Source organism: Scleropages formosus, chromosome 15 (genome assembly GCF_900964775.1).
Source record: "Scleropages formosus chromosome 15, fSclFor1.1, whole genome shotgun sequence".
Taxonomy (NCBI): domain Eukaryota; kingdom Metazoa; phylum Chordata; class Actinopteri; order Osteoglossiformes; family Osteoglossidae; genus Scleropages; species Scleropages formosus.
In genome coordinates, this window is record NC_041820.1 from 16045321 (window position 1) to 16064026 (window position 18706).

Below are 18706 nucleotides of genomic sequence, written 5' to 3' on the forward strand. Positions count from 1 at the left end.
TCTTGGTGTGACGACTAGGGCAGTGTGATCAGAAACACGGGTTTTCCGCAACGATAAGTGTCATCGGCTGGAGAATTCATTGAAGCGATTTCGAAGGGTCTGTCTTATTATGGGCCACGAATGATGTAAAGTCCCCTACAGCCCAGAGCTCCTCAATGCACTGAAAGACCAAAAGTTTTGTTCAGGAAACTTTCTGGACAGGGAGCGGTATCTCAGCGTGTTGTAATGTCTCGGAAGACCACTTTGCCCGCCTGGGCTCGGCCACTCGCTGCTACCGACCAATCATGTTAAAAAAATCCTGCATGCAAAGGCAAATATACAAAGCAGATGACACTGATTATTAACACGTTACAAAAATCGCCATAATACTGCTAATGTTACCTTACATGTGAAGTAATGTACGAGAGCCGAGTGGTTAATGACCTGAACTTCTAACCCTAAGATTGTTGGTGCAAGTACTGGGAGGTGCTCTGTTGTACAGCCCTTGAGCAATTTACTCCACTGGAATTACTCCAGTAAAAATACACAGCTATGGGCAAAAACTGGCTTTGAACGAAAGTGTCAGCATAATAATAAAGTAATGCGAGGTAATAAGGGAATACATTTTAAGAGAGGTGAACAAGGAAAAATATGATGTACTCAAGTAGTACTTATACATGACATGTAAGGTATACTTTTAAAGCTGTATTTTAATGCTTGTCAAGAGAACAGCCTTGATATACAGACACAAAAGAGAAAACACGTAACCCTCATCCCATCCGTCACCTCTTTCAGAACTCAAACTGGTACTTTACTGTACACAGGGCCCATACTATAAGAATGGAAACCTTCGCAACGCCCTGGCAAAGCCAAAATTTCAGCACACCAAACTAACTGAAATTTAAAAAAATAAATTGTAATCTTGGACAAAATAGCAAAAAAGCTTTGCTTGATAATACATTTTCATTAGAAAATTGAAGATCTGCCACCATATAACGTGTAAACTTTCTGGGAAGTATTGCTGTTGCTTTTAAATGTTGCAGCTCTGCTGGAGCATTTTCTAGGAAACAAAGTGTTGGTCTGTGCAGTAAATAGCATATAATTATTTGGTCCCTTCACTCTTGAACATAACCAAATAAAAAAAAAAAAAAAGGTCTGAAAACTAAAGTATACATTTGTGATTTGTAACACTCTCATACAATGTTATTCTTTATATAAAAAAAAAAAATTTTAAATGAACTAAATTGAAATTTTATTTACCCTTCATGATCTGTGAGAATCTAGATCTGAAATAAAAATAATCTTGTCATATACAGAATCTGTATGTGTACCTTTATTAATTTAGGGGTGCCAGATTGATTGTTGGCTAAGGGTGTCAAAAACCCTAATGCCAACTCTATTTACATTTATTCAGCAGACGCTTCTCTCCAAAGCGACTTCCAATGAACTCTATGCAGCGTTATCAGCCCACACACCTTACTCACCAAGGTGACTTACACTGCTAGATACACTACTTATACTGGGTCACTCATCCATACATCAGTGGAACACACACTGTCACTCACACACTATGGGTGATGCTATGACTGTCTCCAATTTGTGAATAAGAGCAAGCAACACAAAGTTTAGTCAAGATGTTTTAATGTCCCACAAGAGGAGACAACACAGTATAGGCTGAACAGGAGACCAGAGCTATAGACCACTTTCCTGGTGGGATAAGACTGACTTCCCAAGCAGTGCAGGAAGTTAGTCCAGGTATTGTTAGAACGTTCTGGGTGGAGCCAACTCAGCATCCACAGCAGGGCTGAGTGCTTCACAGCCTCCACATTCTCCCGCACAGTAAAATCTCTGCAACACGGATACAACGTTAACTGCGTCTACATTCATCAACAGCAGAAAGTGATTACTTTCCACAGATCACCAAATGTCAGACAGACAGACAAGAAAATACAAAGGTTATCTTAAATATCAAGCACGGCCCTGACAATGGGTCAGATCCGAGTCATACTTCAGGACGAGTACTTCAACCAAACATGGAAACGCATAAGATAAGCCAGAAGACCGATTCATCCAAATTTTCAACCTTCTCGTGACAATCCAGCTGCTTCAGTGATTTTAGTGTAATTTTTAAACAATTACAAATGCTAAGACCTGCCATCAGTAGTATTAGTAGTACTAATACTATTTACTAATCTTAGTATTCCCTGCAGACAGAACATGCTATAGCCACATATGTATGATGTCAGCCAGGTAAGCTCCGCTGACAGGGGGCACATTCTAAAATATAATTTAAAAAAATATTAAAAAAGATGAGTAGCTGTAAAGCCCTTGTTATGGAAGATGCCAATGCACCCTCCTACACAGGGCTGACAAATAGTCATGACAACACGTACACCAAAATTGACAGTATCAGTAAACAGGAATATTTATAAGACATGACAGTATAAAAGTAACAAGTTTGCAATAAATCCCTGACAGAAATGAGCAACCTATGAAGGTGATCATATTGAGATAAGCAGCTATGCTGAAAAGTACACACTTTGGTTTAACAAGCACATAAATGGCTAGCTTGACACACATTACTGGTGCTGGTGGAAAACATCAGCTGTGATGTTTCATTTAAATCACATGTGAAAAGACTAGTATAAGTATAAAGGAACATTTGAATATAAAAGTCTTTGGGGTTTGTACGGATGGCCCAGTACAATCTGACCCTGGGCTTAAAAAAAAAAAAAAAAAAAAAAAAAAAAAAAAAAAAAAAAAGACTTATTCCCTATTTACTCATCACATGTTGCAGAATTGTTGTTTTTTCATAAAACAGCTCTCATTTTTTCCAAGTTCCAAGCTGTAAATATAGCATAACATAGCTGCAGACAATGTTACACAAGCAGTCCACAAATTTTTCTCTCATTAGTGAACTATGTGTTTTCAAAAAAGACAGAAAGCCACAATAAGTTAAAAACAGAAGCAACTTTTCTGGTGAAAACTATTTCTCGTCCAGTCTGGACACTATTGTGCAATCATGAGCCTCAGATAGTAAAGACTAAAAAAAAAAAAAAAAAAAAAAAAAAAAAAAAATTTTCCTCAAGTTCCATGCCCCTGTTGAGAGCTTCCGATGAGCAGACCGCGGCTGGGTTCCCAGGGAAGATATTCACTCCTCAGTCTCCTCATAAGTGGTCTCGTCAAAGGCTCGGTCCAAGGAGGGAACTATTCTGTGTCGCGAGTACTTCAGCTGCAGCAAGTCGCCCACCTCGCTGATTGCACCGAGTGCCTAACACCACATGTTAGAGAAGCTAATTAGTCAATATGGCTCAATACAGTATTGTACAGGCCTAACGGGAAAGACCAAATAGTCAAAATGACCAACGTGGCACAGATGAGTAAATGGTAACATGTATCGGCGATACGAAAAGTACGTTTTTCGCCCAAGAATGGTTCATTTTGCACTGAAAAATCCCAGGTAAAATTAAGTACCCCATAAATTATCATATTGAGATGAGCATAGTTATGTTAAATTTATACCATTTTAGTCTAATTTTACTGCACCTCTACTTATTTGAGGTTGTCAGACAGAGGTGTGGAGAGGAACTCACAGTGTCGAGCATGGCCTTGGTGTGGGCCGCAGACACGCAGAAGCGCGCACGCGACTCTATGATGGGAGTGGCCGGGAAGCCCACTACTACCACGGCTATGTTTCTCTGCAACATCTCTCGGCCAAAAGCCCTAGAAGACGAGAGCAACAACAGCAGTGAGCTGAAGGGGCGTGGGATCAGGTGGGGGGGGGCACAGAACAGCACCAGGACATTACAAACCCACCCAATCTTAGCTGGCATATAGAGCATCAAGGGAACAACTGGCGAGTCATGGTTTCCATAGATAATGAAGCCCATATCCTGCAGATGTTTGCGGAAGTACGTTGTGTTTGCCGCCAACTGTTGAACACGATCCCGCCCTGTCAAAACAAAATCCAACACAACATACCTTTATTAGCCATTTTTACAGCTCTACACACACAATTACACTCGATGTTGAAAGACCGTATGAAACATTTAGTGATAAAATGGGCTGTTTGTGTTCACAGTTATAATTGAAAAACAGGAAGTCAAAAAGTACAGTCTGCTGACTTTTTAAAAAGAATAAAACCACTTTCTGTAGTGAAACGTAACAGGCTGCTTGATCCTTTACAATGCAAGCAGCTACATCGCATTCAGAACAGCCTTCTAGGGTGGATATCAGTAGTTACAAGGTCCCCAGCAGGCAATCAACACAACCTCACACTAGCTCAACTCAAAACATTTATAGGGTGAGGTCCAGAACCACTGCTATAGCAAAGAGGCACCTTGAAGAGGGTCCCCATGCCTCCTGAGTAAAGGGAGTACAGGGACTGTACGCTCAGCCAAGGAGAGAGATCCACATCTGTACCAGCGCTGATTAACTTCACGATAAACATTGATGCATCTAAAAACAATGCAATTCCTAAGAAACTGAACCCATCCACTTCAAGACCTAGCCAGGTCCCTCTCCCCAGGGCAGGAAAGCTTTCTGGCGTGTGCTTTCCACAGCAAGGGTCCCGTACGCATGCTTAACTGCTTCCAGACCCTATCTGGGGCGTAAAGAGCTTCCAGATGTAGGGACTGTATCCTTTTCAGATGGAAGTTTCTACTCACTTCCTTTGCATCTAGTGGGAGAGAATTACAAAGGCTCATGTCCCTCCTAGCCTACTGACCTGGGGCCAGCTGGGGCAATCTGAGGCCCAGCTCCAAGAAAAGATGAAGACAGACAATGGTGTTTGTGTAGCTTTCACTAACTGCAGGGTATCTAGCTTCCAGGTATTTTCCACCAGGCTAGCGATGAGCGCAGCCTGGGACGTTGTACGGGCCTCTCGTAGTTCCACACTCCTGAAAACACACCCCTTTTCCTGCACATGCAACGAAAACAGGCAAAAATTGACTAAAAATGCCCCACAGTCCCCTGCTCCATGAAGGTGGCTTGTGAGTAAACAAAGAAATACGCCGATTGTTGCGTTCTGCAATCCAGTACAACTCAGTTCGACTCAGTCACGCGGACATGGGTGCTAACAGTAACTCGGTCTTCCCTGCGATGGCTGGAGTGTAAAAGTGGGAAGCAGACCAGTTTACTGAACAAACAAGTCATGCCTGAGGCACAGTGCAGAAGAGCGCCAAAAGAAGCAAGTGAAACCAAGTGGGGAAAGAACCTTTTCATATAGTGAAGATGCTAACCTTGGATGTGAAATGGCCATCTAACAAGAAGCTGTGCTGGCAGGAACCCTGTGTTGAGCTGTATTTTCAACATGCGTCACTGTATATTTACAGTGCATGCTAGTGATGCTTGTGGAATTACACACTGCAGATCATATATTACGTGCGGAAGGAAAGGCATCACTCTGGTGACGAAGCTAGGAAGAGCACTAATCTGCCACTTCACACTGAAGCCTCTTTCTGCTTCTCTTGGATCCTCAGTTTTGTGACACATAAAGGAAACAAAGCTGCACTGATAAGTTACAGCTTTTCTTCTGAAGCTTTAAATCCAAGTTGAACAGTGCAAGGGGAGAAAGGAAAAATCACTAAAAATGAAACAAAAATGTGGACCGACTGGTGTTTCACGACTGGAACGTCAAATCCAAACAAGCTGAAGACTCAGTAATACTTTCTCCTCAACGCAGATCAAGTTATCAATGAGGGAAGACTGAACTCAGTGAGATCAGCAGCTTCCTCTGGCCCCTCACTGAACCCACACCTTCCTTCAGGGTCTACTATGGGAAAGAGGGCAACCCAGGTTCGAGTTAAAGCATCACCAAGGACAACTTCTCCCAGGTGACTGCTGTCAGCGCGAAACCCGTTAAACACACCAAGAAAAACAGGAGCAATAAATACCTGTGAAACACAGTGGAAAAGCATTAGAGCCAACAGCCCTGGCTGTCCTTTTACTGCCAACTGACCCCAGCATGAAGCAGCTCAGCAAACAACTCTACGTATTATTACATTGGAGCCCATAGTCCCCCTTCCCCAAATGTAAACAAACAAAGGTCACAAGGGGATTAAGGAGCTGTCACCCCCCTGGGGAGTCCTCAGGAAGTCTCCATCATCAATTGCACCATGTCCCTTTCTCACTCCGAGATGAGTTTTTCCTTTGTGTCCACCATTAACGACACCGCATTCCTGCAGACACGAGTGATAACGTGCTGCAATTGGCACCACATCTTACCTACTTCCCCTGCTCCAAATGGACCCCTACGGGCCCAGGACAGACATGTGGAGCACACTGCTACTCTAAATGCAATACAGCAGTATGCTGACCTTTTCTGTACCACGTAATTTCGGTTTTAATGCACTGAACATCAGAAAAGGAGCACTGTTCCTGAAGAACAAATCAACCCAAGAACACCCCTTCCAGAACTTCTCAAAGCAATCGAAAAGTTAACATTTTTATTTCTGCTATGTAGCATTTCCCCTTGCAGCCACCTTTGCAAAGAAAAAAAAAAAAAATTCTGGAAATTACAGATAAACATAGCTTGAAAAATAATCAATACGGCATCCACAAGGAAAGACACACACACACACACACACACACACACACACACACACACACACACTTATCCCAAGAGGGGTCACGGCAAGCCGGAGCCTAACCCAGCAACACATGGCGCAGGGCTGGAGGAGGAGGGGACACACCCAGGACAGGATACCAGTCTGTCAGAAGGCACCCCAAGTGGGACTCGAACCCCAGACCTGGGAGAGAGCAGGACCCAGCCAAGCCCGCTGCACCACCGCACCCCCCACAAGGAGACAGATGGAAAATGTTGTGGAAAAACAAAAGTAATGACTGCTATACATAATAGAGCAGGTACTTCATTATACTGATCCTGCACTAATCCTTCACTCTGCTTGACAAGTATTTATGCTTTAAGTGCCAACTGAATTTGCTGTTCACGTCAGTTTGAGTGTCTTGCTGTGCAAGTCTATACTGACACCTTGTGGAAAGTAACACCTGTACAGGCTCTACAGTTGACATTCCTCTACATTCACTCATTAAGCAGATGCTTTCTCCAAAACCACATACATACGAAAAAAAAAACTGAATGCATTACATCAAGAGAAGGAGCAATTTGAATGGAGACACATGATTGTAGTGTACAGTTCAATTGTCACAAGCCATCATATGAATCAGCATAAATGACACATTCCTTCGAAAAATTCAGGTGGTCAGTCCTTTCAAGATTTTGCTAAGGATGTATTATATTTAACTGCAAACATAACATCGGTTGCAATAAAAAGTTCAATTTATCAAGCAGGTTAAAGATAAGTGAAGCAGTGCTAATAGAGTAAGGTGGACAGTTCTACCAACAAAAACAGTACTAGAAAAAATGTTAGGTACTACATGTTGCAGGTTAAAAAAAAAAAAAAAAAAAAAAATGTACAAAGTGCTATTTACCTAAACTAAGATTACTCACTCAGCCAGTTGTTCAGGGAATAAAATCCATCAATAATCAATCAATCATGGTTAAGTAATACACTTACATTATGGGATTAATTCCTTCTTATGCATGACAATACTTTTAATGTAATGTAGAGGAGCAGAAGTTGAAAGACCACGTTATAACAAAAATGCTGTACTGAACAATAAGTCTATGGTTTGATAAGAGGGTAAACATTTTCATAAGCTGTTTTGGGGTGGCACAGTGAATAGCGCTACTGTCTCACAGCACCTGGGTGGTGTGAGAGGACATGGGTTCGATGTCTGCTCAGTCTGTGTGGAGTTAGCATGTCCTCCCCGTGTCTGCATGGGTTTCCTCCAGGTGCTCTGGTTTCCTCCCACAGTCCAAAGACATGCTGTTCAGGTTCCCCCATAGTGTATGTGAGTGACAAGGAGAGTGTGTTCCACTGATGTATGAATGAGTGACCCAGTGTAAGTAGTGTATCTAGCAGTATAAGTCACCTTGGTGAATAAGGGGTGTGGGCTGATAACACTACATAGAGTTCATTGGAAGTTGCTTTGGAGAAAAGTGTTTGCTAAATAAATAAATGTAGATGTTTATCATTGGATGGAACTATTATATGAGAGGTAAGTATTTATTTGTTAAAGTCATCAACAACATTACACACACAATTTTCAGAACCGCTTGTTCCTCACGGGGTCACGGGAAACCGGAGCCTAACCCGGCAACACAGGGCGTAAGGCCGGAGGGGGAAGGGGACACACCCAGGACGGGACGCCAGTCCGTCGCAAGGCACCCCAAGCGGGACTCGAACCCCAGACCCACCGGAGAGCAGGACTGCGGTCCAACCCACTGCGCCACCGCACCCCCTCCAACATTATAAAAACTTCTTTAACAATATTGACGGAAAGGATGGATCAATGGTGAGAACCACAGCTTAAACTCACCCACGGTTGTTCCGTCTTCCCCCACGATGCACTTCATAGAAGTGATTATTTGCTCCACCACAGGGAGTGACATGGATGTGGCATAGACAGCGCTGTGGGAATGCGTGCGCAGGTAGTCCATCAGCTCCTGGGGACACATCCACTTACACCATAAGTATTATGCTTCACACGCACTTTCCAGTTTTGTGTAATTTTCCATGTGCAAATCTGTATGGATATTTTTATTGAATTGTATTTTTGCTTTATTGTACTGTATATTTGCATGTTTTAGTAGAGTGCAATTTTCATTTAGTTCTCAGCAGCCTTAGTATTGCTACCTTGCATACTTTTCATACATTATACACCAATTTTACAAGTGGGGTTTTGTTGGGATTTTAATGTCTTGCTTTTATGTTTCAACAGGGATTCTGTAAGGTGTCAACCGATTTTACAGTTTAAAAACATCTGATTTTGTATAATTTCCCCATGTCCTAGGTGAGAACGAAGACCCTCCCATTCAGTGATTATGTGGGGTAATTTAAAGGGTCTGGACCTGCTTTTATTTTTGATTTTTAACACTGCCCTAGGATGTGCTTACTGCTGAACTATTTGTATACTTGTGTCTAATTTTATTTCATTGATTTTATTGAAGAGTTGCTTGTTTGCTGTGGTTTATTGTGCAGCCCGTTTTATTGGATAGTTATACAGTGCTTTAGAATTGATATGTGGAACTCTAATCGTTTTAGTTTGAAAAGATTTCTGTGTTCAGAAATTGCGTTTTTGAATTCAGCATATGTATTTAATTTTCACGTGTGTTCTGTTATACATTACACTTGTAAAGAGGATTTCAATTAACTTTATTTGATAAAGTTATTTGTAGAAAAAAATATCCTTCAAAATACCACTCGAGCACTGTTACCGGACAATGGCACACAGTTCCTACTTATTTGATTTGTGTTAAAGTGGTATAAAGTGCCCCGTTTACCTTCCTCCCACCGATGTAACCTCCAGCTGCACCAAAGCTTTTGGTGAAGGTGCCCATCATGACATCAACATCGTTGGGATCCAGGCCAAAGTAATCAACCACACCTCGGCCCCGGGGTCCCAGAGCTCCGATGCTGTGCGCCTCATCCAGATACAAGTAGGCCTTGTACTTCTTTTTCAGTGCAATCACCTCTGGCAGCCGCACAATGGAACCCTCCATGCTGGCAGGGGGAGTATGAATGAGTTATGTCAGAGACTCTTACGGCGGCAAAGGATTCCCCAGTGCAGGGCATGCAGATGGCTGGCCGTACCTGTAGATACCCTCCACAAGGATGAGGATTTTCTTCCAAGGCCGACGTGAGCGAGGCTGACCATGAGCTATAGCCTCCTTCAGGAGTTTCTCCAGGCTCTGCATATCTGAAATCAGAGGTGTCATGGAGCTTAGTCCATAGTAGCAACTCCCATAAGGCTCAGATCAGTCCCCAGAGCTTGACTGTAAATGAAACTCATTCAGATTTTACCACATGAAAACAGTAACATCGCAGTGAAAACTAGACAGTATGAACAGATATCAGCAAGGCAAGAAGAGAAAAGGAGAAACAGACTCACTATTGTGCTTAAACACTCGAATGGTAGAGCCCGACAATCTAGCACCCAGAACCAAGGAGGCGTGGTTTAGCTCATCGCTAAGGATCAGGCAACCCTGCGTGATGAACAGACACATGTGAGAAACCATGTGACACAAACAAGGTAAAACACTAACCCAGGACACATTGCCCTTGGCTGATCATGAGGAAAGCACAACATGAGTGGATCCGGAGATCACCGCTATGTATTATATAGGGAACCAAATAAACCAAGATAAGCACAAAAATAAGAGAAAAGATACAGTAAAACCTTTGCTTTAGCTACATGCTGATTGTTTGACTCCTTGTCCCCCCCCATACCTTCTGCTGATGACAGGTTGACTAATCCTCAATCTGCTGTGTGCACTATAAAGGTCACATGGTAGCAGAATAAGGTAATACTGAGAGACAGTAGGTAAACTGCAGCACCTGAGTTACTGATTATAACATGATTTAATCAATCTACTGTAATGTTGCAGTCCTTGTTTTTTTTTTGGTTAAAAGTTAGCCTGTTTTGATTTCTTTACATTAACCATTTAACTTATGCATTGTATGTGTGATTGTGCGTTTATAGATTTTTTTTTTTCCCCCTTAGAAGTATGCGCGAGTCAGATGTTCACCTTTCCAGCAAGAGCTGGAATGTTCATGGAATTGGTTGCAAATCCCATGCCAAAGGCCATAGCAGACTCCACTCCAAGGAATCTGGCCACCAGCTTCTCCAGCTCCTCATGCCTGCTACAGTTACCTTGATGTAAACAATGGAAACAGCAAAGAGACAAATTCAGAAAGCTGCTCTCCACAGTGGAGAATGGACTTTTTGTGCCAGAAATTCTGGTCATAAATGAGAATGTGCTATGCTGCTGTGACGTTAACACACACCTTCCCGCTGTCACAGTACAGAGCCAGGGGAAGAGGACATACCCATCTCCTGCCTAGTGCTGCTCACACCAACTCCATACTTCATGGTCACCTCAGCAGCTGCCTCTGCACACGGTCCCGTGTTCTCCGCAAAGCCAAGGTAGTTGTAGGAGCCCATGTTGATGACTTCTTTCACCACCTTTCCGGTGTAGCTGGGGTAACATTCACAGAACAATGATGGGGCTTACAGTCTAGAGTGTCCAATCATTACACCACTTTCAGTGGGATTTTTTCCAGCCTATCATGGACTTTGTCCTCTTTATGTTACTAATTACCTCTTACAACAATGGAACCAAGAACACAAATACCCTGTACAATGCATGTCATAGATGATACAGATATCTGCATACTGTATATCAGACACAAACTATTCATCAAGCAAACACATGAGACTACACTGAATCACAGTACCCTTTAGAGAGATGTAGTATGCCAGTAAAATCTGAGCCATTCTTGGTAAATAGTTTGTTCTTTTTGAAACGTTCCCCCTGAAAATCCATCAATGTATGTCTAAACTGCTTATCTTTCTCTTCAGTCCCCCAGTGGGCGTGAAACATGTCCTCTGTCTACAGGAATTCCCTTGTTTCCTACTGTTGACATTTGACCACCGTGAAGCATGTGTATTTGTTATCAGGTTTCCCTCCGGCCTTATCTCTGTCCAGCAGAGAAATGGACTGACATGTTCCAGCACACAAAACATTTTTGATTCTATTAATGTTTTCAGGGATTCACTTACTCAAAGGTCCAGTTGTAATTGTGGGACACGCGCTCCACAATGTCCACCTTTGCCCCTGGCACGCTGCAGATAGGCCGGTTCCAATTGTCCCGGATTCGCATGTACAGATTTCGTGTGTAGAAGTTCTCAAAATCCTGATAGAGTGGGACAAAATCCTAGAAAGACAAATCTGAATATGAACCTTTTTCATATTCATGAAAGACCATTGACAACCCATCTTTCTACACTACTCCACAGGTTATTTACTATGAAAGTTCTGATAAGAAACAGTCTGTTGAAAGTTTTTTTTCCGTGTTTTACACATTCTTAAGATTAAACCTGTTTGTATAAAGGGTAAAAGACAGATTACCTTCTGTTCTTCCCTCTCTCTTGCAATGTGGCATTTTTCTATTTTCCAATCTCTTAAAAAGTCTCTCAAGTAGCCAAAAATGGTGAGGATGCCATAGCCCAAGTAGGTGAACACTGCAACCAACATAGGGGTCTCCTCAAATGATTCCTTGAAAGGCCTACTGTACAATCCTCCGTTGCATGTTCCATGTTGCACCTGAAAGGCGCAAGAATGAAGACTATTTTAGATAACAGAAAACCACTGTCCCACAGTAGTTAATACTCATCACAAAGTAGTCACATATGCTGAAGAGGAGTATTCAAAAGAAATCCAAACAATTTAGAGACGGTACAATCTGCCAGTGCCCAGAACACAAACGCTAACGGTGAATAATGATTCACCGCCCACCTCTGGTCTTTGCAGTGAGGTCTTTTCTTACAGAAAGCCAGTGACATTTGAAGAGATTATCTTAGTTCAAGTCTGATATAAAAGGGAAAAAAAAAAAAAAAAAAAATCCAGTAAACCTTGTATATTCAGTACTTTATCAGTATATGCTGATAAAGTTTCATGCAACTACATGTGTGATGAACATTGGTTCATATGGTGGAAAGAAACAAACTGACTGCACTTAATCATGAGTCTGCATCGAAGTGTCTCTTCCTCCTAATGTAATGCACAGATTGTATTTTCCACGAGATGTACGTCGCTTTGGAGAAAACAGTCCGCTAAATGAATAAATGTAAGAAACGACTTCAAATGAAACGAAACTCCTTACAGTGTTAAAGATCTAAATGGAAAGACTCGAATTTCCAAGTTTTAAACAAGTTTCCCCATTGTCTCAGCCACTGAAAGGAAAGGCAGAGCAGCGACACAAAGAAAGCGATATACTGAAAACCGTAGTGCAGTCCAGAACTTACCCCGTCTGCCCTACTTTCTAAATCAGGCCAACGCATTGAAAGCCGACTGCTTTGCAATTCATGTGACAAGTCATGCCCAACTCTCAAATGACTGCGATGCAAGCAGCTCATTAGCCATCATTGGCATTACTGCAGGAATTACTTGCAGTTATTCAAAAGTTAAGTGTCTGAACTTCCCAATGGCCTCCAATTAAGGAAGGGCCCGGTTTCCCCTCGGGCGGTACGGCAGCGCAGCGGGTTTGGCCTATGCCTGCGCTCTAGTGGGTCTGGAGTTCGAGTCTCGCTCGGGGTGCCTTGCGATGGACTGGCGTCCCACCCCGGGCGCATCCCCTCCGGCGTGGTGTCCCGGTGCTGCCAGATTGGGCTCCGGCTTGCCGCGCCCCCCCCCCCCCCCGCTCGGGACAAGTGGGGTCAGTCAGCGTGTGGTTTCTCACGTTACAAAGCAGGGACCACAATTTGAATGTGTCGCTCAGCGTTGCGTGTATTCGGCACCTGCTGCCAGGCCTCGGAGAAAAAGCATCTTCAACAAATGCAGGCTGGGGAACCGGATCTCGGGCGCAAGCGCCGGAACACGAGGTCTTCGAAAAGCTCCAACGTCAGGGCGGCATACTCCTCTTTGTGTAAATATATGGAAGCAGTTCACAATAAGGAGAAGTGACAAGAACCATCTTGCAAAAAAAAAAAAAAACCATGAACCGGTACGTGGTATGTTGTCCCAATGTTGGTCCCAGGTTTTGCAATACAATCAAAGCAACATAAAATAAGATGAAGGACAAGGGAAATGGAGCAGGCAAAGAGTTTTATTTCCCTTTTTATGAAAAGTGGAGGCATGATGAACACACAGCTAGGAGACAAATGGACATGGGTCACATGGCACCAACAAGCTATTTGCTGAGGTGAGAGAGAGAGAGAGAGAGAGAGAGAGAGAGAGAGAGAGAGAGAGAGAGAGAGAGAGAGAGAGAGAGAGAGAGAGAGAGAGACCCGACTCACTCCGTGCTCCAGACTCAGTCGAGCGAACAAACCACTTCAGTTCAAAACAAGGTTGGAAGACAAGCACAGACAGACAGACGTCGGCTCTACAGTAAATTCCACTTGTTCGACTTACTGACAGTAAATCCGAGCAGCTGGACTGACCGGCGACTGACTCGGTGAGTGACAGATTGAATGAGTAAATCCGAGCTCCGACAGACAGACATCCGATCGTAAAGCGAGCTGCATCGCGCTCGGATTCCCGCACATAGCGGACGCCGTTCCGGCCCGCTCGACTCAGTCTCTGGTGTGTCAAGCGGCTTCGTTCATCAGTCACCTCTCTCTCACACACACACACACACACACACACAGAACGTCACATCACGTCAACTTTTTTGAGACTCGACCTCACTCACCTTCTCATCATCCGGGAAGTAACAATCGTGGTTATGTCTCAAAAAGCCGCTTCCCTCCGGGGTTATACAGCTCGTAGTGCTGTGACAAGCGTCGCCGTTCGCCCACTTAGCGGTTGAGCTCTCGGTCATAATTGTCCACGAGTGAATCTTTGACAAGATGAGCGCGAGAGCCTCGCAGCAACGGAGACGCGCGATGACCAAAAGGCTCCTTATAGGCGGAGCGCCGTCGGAAGGGGGGCGGTGGGCCACCCCCCTCCCTTCCCCTTTCCCTTCCCCCTCCCCCTCCCGGTCCCCCCCGATAACACCGAATCCCGCCCATCCCGCGGCACAGGAAATGGAGATGCGGAAGGAGCGGCGGCGCTCAAAGGCGAGGGCGCGCTGAAGCTGCGGATCCGTCGGGGGATTGATTTTAAAGAAAGTTAAATTAAATGAAATAAAATCAAGTGTAAAAACCTTCAAGGCGTACGATGAGCGCGACGACGAGCTTCCCAACCTACGTGTCGCAGCGAATGTTCGCCATCGAACATTGACGCCTAACGGCGATGTACACAGAACCGACTGGAGAAGGAAGGCGCGATTCTAATTGTTCGAAAATAAACCGCAAGGAAAACGCACACAAACACGAAAAAAATCTTAAGCATATCGGAGAGCTGCCCCCCCAGCCCGTGTTCCAGTGATCATCCCATCGACTTATCTTGCGCGACTAAATTTCTATTAATTTAGCAGAGGCTTTTTCTAAAGCGACGTACAATATTGAATATTAGTACATAAACTCCACACACACTCATACACTGTTCATTACATACACTCTACACACTACGCTACAAACACTACACGAGTGCATTGGAGACTACCCGCAAACTGGTGTTTACATTTACATTTATTCATTTAGCAGACGCTTTTGTCCGAAGCGACGTACATCTCAGCAAAAAGTACAATTAACTGTTTAATAAAATCCTGGTGAATTTACAGCAAACCTTGTAAAACGTTTGCAAATTTTCTCCTCAGCCTTACTTTCTTTCATAAGATGAGGCATTGTGACAATTAGCACTAACACAGCTGCGTTTTTCGCCAGGCTGAGGTGGAACCGAGAAAATGGGGGCCTGCAGGGTTAGACCTGAGGTACGCTGCGCGCGCCAAGTCCCGAGAACAGCTGCGTGAACTTCACGCACGAGACAAGAGAATTGTGAGGTTGTGTCCGAGACAACACATCAAATGAGCAACTCAAGTAGTACAATGTTGAGAATGTTGCTCAGCACGTTGTCCAGTAGGAAGAAGCGGCATGGAACAAAAAACAAGGGAAAAGGGTGCGCGATATGCGACAAAATATAACCCGTTATCCTGTCCAAGTGCCCTGCAGTACGAATCAGCGGGTGCAGATGTGCCACTTTACGTTTCCATTTATTCATTTAGCATATGCTTTTCTCTAAAGTGACGTACATCTCAGCAAAAATACAACGTGTGCATTGCATTAAGAGGAGACATGGTTGCAGACGTGGTTCTTAAGTAAACCTAGTTTGTTGCTTTCCGCTCGACGCACCGATGTTCATCGCTCGAGCAGGTGCATAAAACGCAGGATAGATGAATCCTGATGACCTCCTAACAATTTTTTTTTCTTAAGAATAAGGTCCACGAACAAACAATCGCATACGATGCCGGAGTAGCGGCTGCGTAAAAGGCCTATCGGGGGAAGATCATGAAGTTAGGTGCATTAACTTTTATACCGTACATGAGCTGGAGAGATCTTGGGCGAAATGGGTCGGGAAAGGGTACGTTTTCAGACCCGTCTTGAATGTGGACAGTTTCTACAGTTCTGAGCGAGAGGAGAAGGTCATTCCACCACAGCAAAGTCAGAACCGAGAACCCCCGCGCTCTAACTTTAAAGTCACCCTAGAAATGATGTAGGAGGGAGCAGTGAGAGCACAACGTTGAGCTGTTGGCGTAGAGATGGGATGGAAAAAAACTTAAAATAGAAAATAGGAATTGGGGCTGAAAGTACCATAATGAAGAAAGAGCTTCAACGAATTTACCCTTAGCCAAAAAGAAAGGTTAAGCAAGCTGACACGTTGACACTCAGCAGTTAAGTTGTTTGAGTAAATTTAATATCCACATGAAGTATAGCTGGTCCCGTAGTGGTTAGAGCTGTTACCCATGACCCTAACAGTTGCAGGTTTGAATCTCACCTCTGACTGTAGTACCCTTGAGCAAGGTACTTACCCTAAATTGCTCCGGTAGCAAATTACCCAGCTGTACAAATAAGTAAACAATTGTTGATAGATTAACATTATAAATTATTTTGTATAAAAATGTCAGCTAAATGAATGAAGGAAGGAAAGTACAATATTGCCTCCTAATGTATGTAGTGAGGGCCCCCATGGTTACAGATGTGCTGAGATTAGAGGAAGTGAGCACAGCATTAGGTGATCTTGGCAGTGCAAACACAGCTAATTGGCATTTGGCTAAAATTCAAGTCACACAGTTCACAGAGTTGCCTTGAAATTGCCACTAAAAGTAAAATCTTAGGTACAGAATGGAATAGCACAGGTTAAGTTGTTCATGCACTTTTACTTTAAGATCATCCCTGGATAAACCTTTACGCAGGTACTCCCGTAATGTAACGCAAATGTTTTAAGTATCTCCAAAAAAACTTACTAGGAAGGTGATCGGGAAACATGGATATTCTGATAAAGTTTCATGCAGCTACTCGTGTGATGAATATTGGTTCATATGGTGGAAAGAAACAACTTACTATACTTTAAGTATCATGCGTTTGCATCTAAGCATCTCTTCCTGCCAACGTAATGCACTAATTGTGTTTTTTATGAGCTGTACGTCACTTTGGAAAAAAGCATCTGCTAAATTAATAAGTGTAAACGTAAACCTGCATTCTTTATGACCCTGCTGAGCCTCCTGGTCTTGCTAGGAAGGGTGTGTTCCCCGATACACAACGATATAACAGATAACACTGGAAACTACAGAAAGTACAGCCTGTCCTGTCCTTTATCATACAGTGCATCTGATTTGTGCGATCACTGCAGCTTAGTAGTAATATGTACCACCATGTAGAAGCAAAAAAAATCTGATTCAAAACCCCTCCCAAACAGTGGCAGCAGGTTGGATCAAAAATGTATGAATTTCAAGTCCAGAGTTGTTCAGTTGTGTCATTCTACTTACATTTACATCGACTCATTTAGCAGACACTTTTCTCCAAAGCGACATACATCTCATAGAAAATACAGTTTGTGCATTGCATTAGGGGAAAGAGAGACATAGTTACAGACGTGTGATTCTTAATTACAGTTAGTTTGTTTTTTTCCACCATAATTCTGTGAAAAACTGTACTTACCAGCCACTGTGACCAGATAAGTCCACCACTAAAATGACAAGTACCATTACTTGTTTTCATGTTCCTAGTATTTCATGAAAATGGACCATTCAAAACTAGTAAAGTCTGGAAAAAATTCAGACATACCATAAATAACAATGCTGTGGTCATGGGATCCCGTGCTATTCAAGTTGGACGAGGAGAAGACATAGATGGGACATATTTCACTCTGTTGACAGTGGCTGGAGGGACACAGTGGCACAACAGGTTTGGCCGGTGCCTGCTCTCTGGTGGGTCTGGGGCTCGAGTCCTGCTTGGGGTGGCATCCCATCCTGGGTGTGTCCCCTCCCCCTCCAGCCCCGTGCCCTGTGTTGCCGGGTTAGGCTCTGGCTCGCTGTGATCCCTTCATGGGACAAGAGGTTTTAGTCAATGTGTGTGTGTGTGTTGACAGTGGAACACAGCACTCCTAGCGTGTCCAGGCTCTCCACATGAGAGACAGGATATTGTGTGCACATTTAAGCGTTAGCCTCTCAGACCCCATTGAACGATGAGACACTCGGAGCCCGAGTAAGGTTCGAACCTAGTGCCTCCTTCAGCACCGGCAACCACATTGTCGACATTGACACAACACTGCTGCCCAGCAGAATTGAATGTAAACAAGTCAGAGAGGGGTTTGTAAGAAAATTCAGTCCAACCTGTAGTTGTTAGACACCAAGCGAAAGGTTTCAGTAGCATTTTTATAACGGTCATTTTTTGATTGTAACACGTTGCATTAATGTTGCATGGTCCCCGGAGAAACGACATTTCGTTCCAGTGTATATAAGCTATATAGAGGAATGACAATAAAAACAACTTGAACTTGAACTTGAAGACTGGTGCAGTATATGCAGTATGTTTACTGCAAAATGGTAATATTTGAGTGGGGGCGCGGTGGCGCAGTGGGTTGGACCAGGTCCTACTCTCCGGTGGGTCTGGGGTTCGAGTCCCGCTTGGGGTGCCTTGCGGCGGACTGGCGTCCCGTCCTGGGTGTGTCCCCTCCCCCTCCGGCCTTACGCCCTGTGTTGCCGGGTAGGCTCTGGTTCCCCGTGACCCCGTATGGGACAAGCGGTTCTGAAAGTGTGTGTGT

At 43.7% G+C, this 18706-nt stretch overlaps 1 protein-coding gene across 1 annotated transcript; it reads right to left on the reverse strand.

Annotated features, from left to right (window-relative positions):
• Positions 1–2707: 2707 nt before the first annotated feature.
• On the reverse strand, positions 2708–14455 carry sptlc2a (serine palmitoyltransferase, long chain base subunit 2a). Its single transcript, XM_018727816.2, has 12 exons — positions 14256–14455; positions 11975–12169; positions 11626–11780; positions 10893–11041; positions 10592–10716; positions 9955–10048; positions 9657–9762; positions 9347–9566; positions 8383–8509; positions 3796–3931; positions 3573–3702; positions 2708–3250 (listed from the first exon to the last, which is right to left on the reverse strand). Exons 1-12 carry the CDS (start codon positions 14382–14384, stop codon positions 3131–3133), a joined length of 1686 nt encoding a protein of 561 aa, XP_018583332.1. The 5' UTR covers positions 14385–14455; the 3' UTR covers positions 2708–3130.
• Positions 14456–18706: the final 4251 nt, after the last annotated feature.

Bases quoted from the DNA above. Each gene is read 5' to 3' on its own strand.
- sptlc2a (XM_018727816.2), bottom strand. From the start codon at position 14,384: ATGACCGAGAGCTCAACCGCTAAGTGGGCGAACGGCGACGCTTGTCAC. The intron at 12,170-14,255 runs GTGAGTGAGGTC...TGCGCCTTTCAG, and splicing joins ACTTCCCGGATGATGAGAAG to GTGCAACATGGAACATGCAA. The intron at 9,567-9,656 runs GTACGGCCAGCC...TCCCCCTGCCAG, and splicing joins CTTGTGGAGGGTATCTACAG to CATGGAGGGTTCCATTGTGC.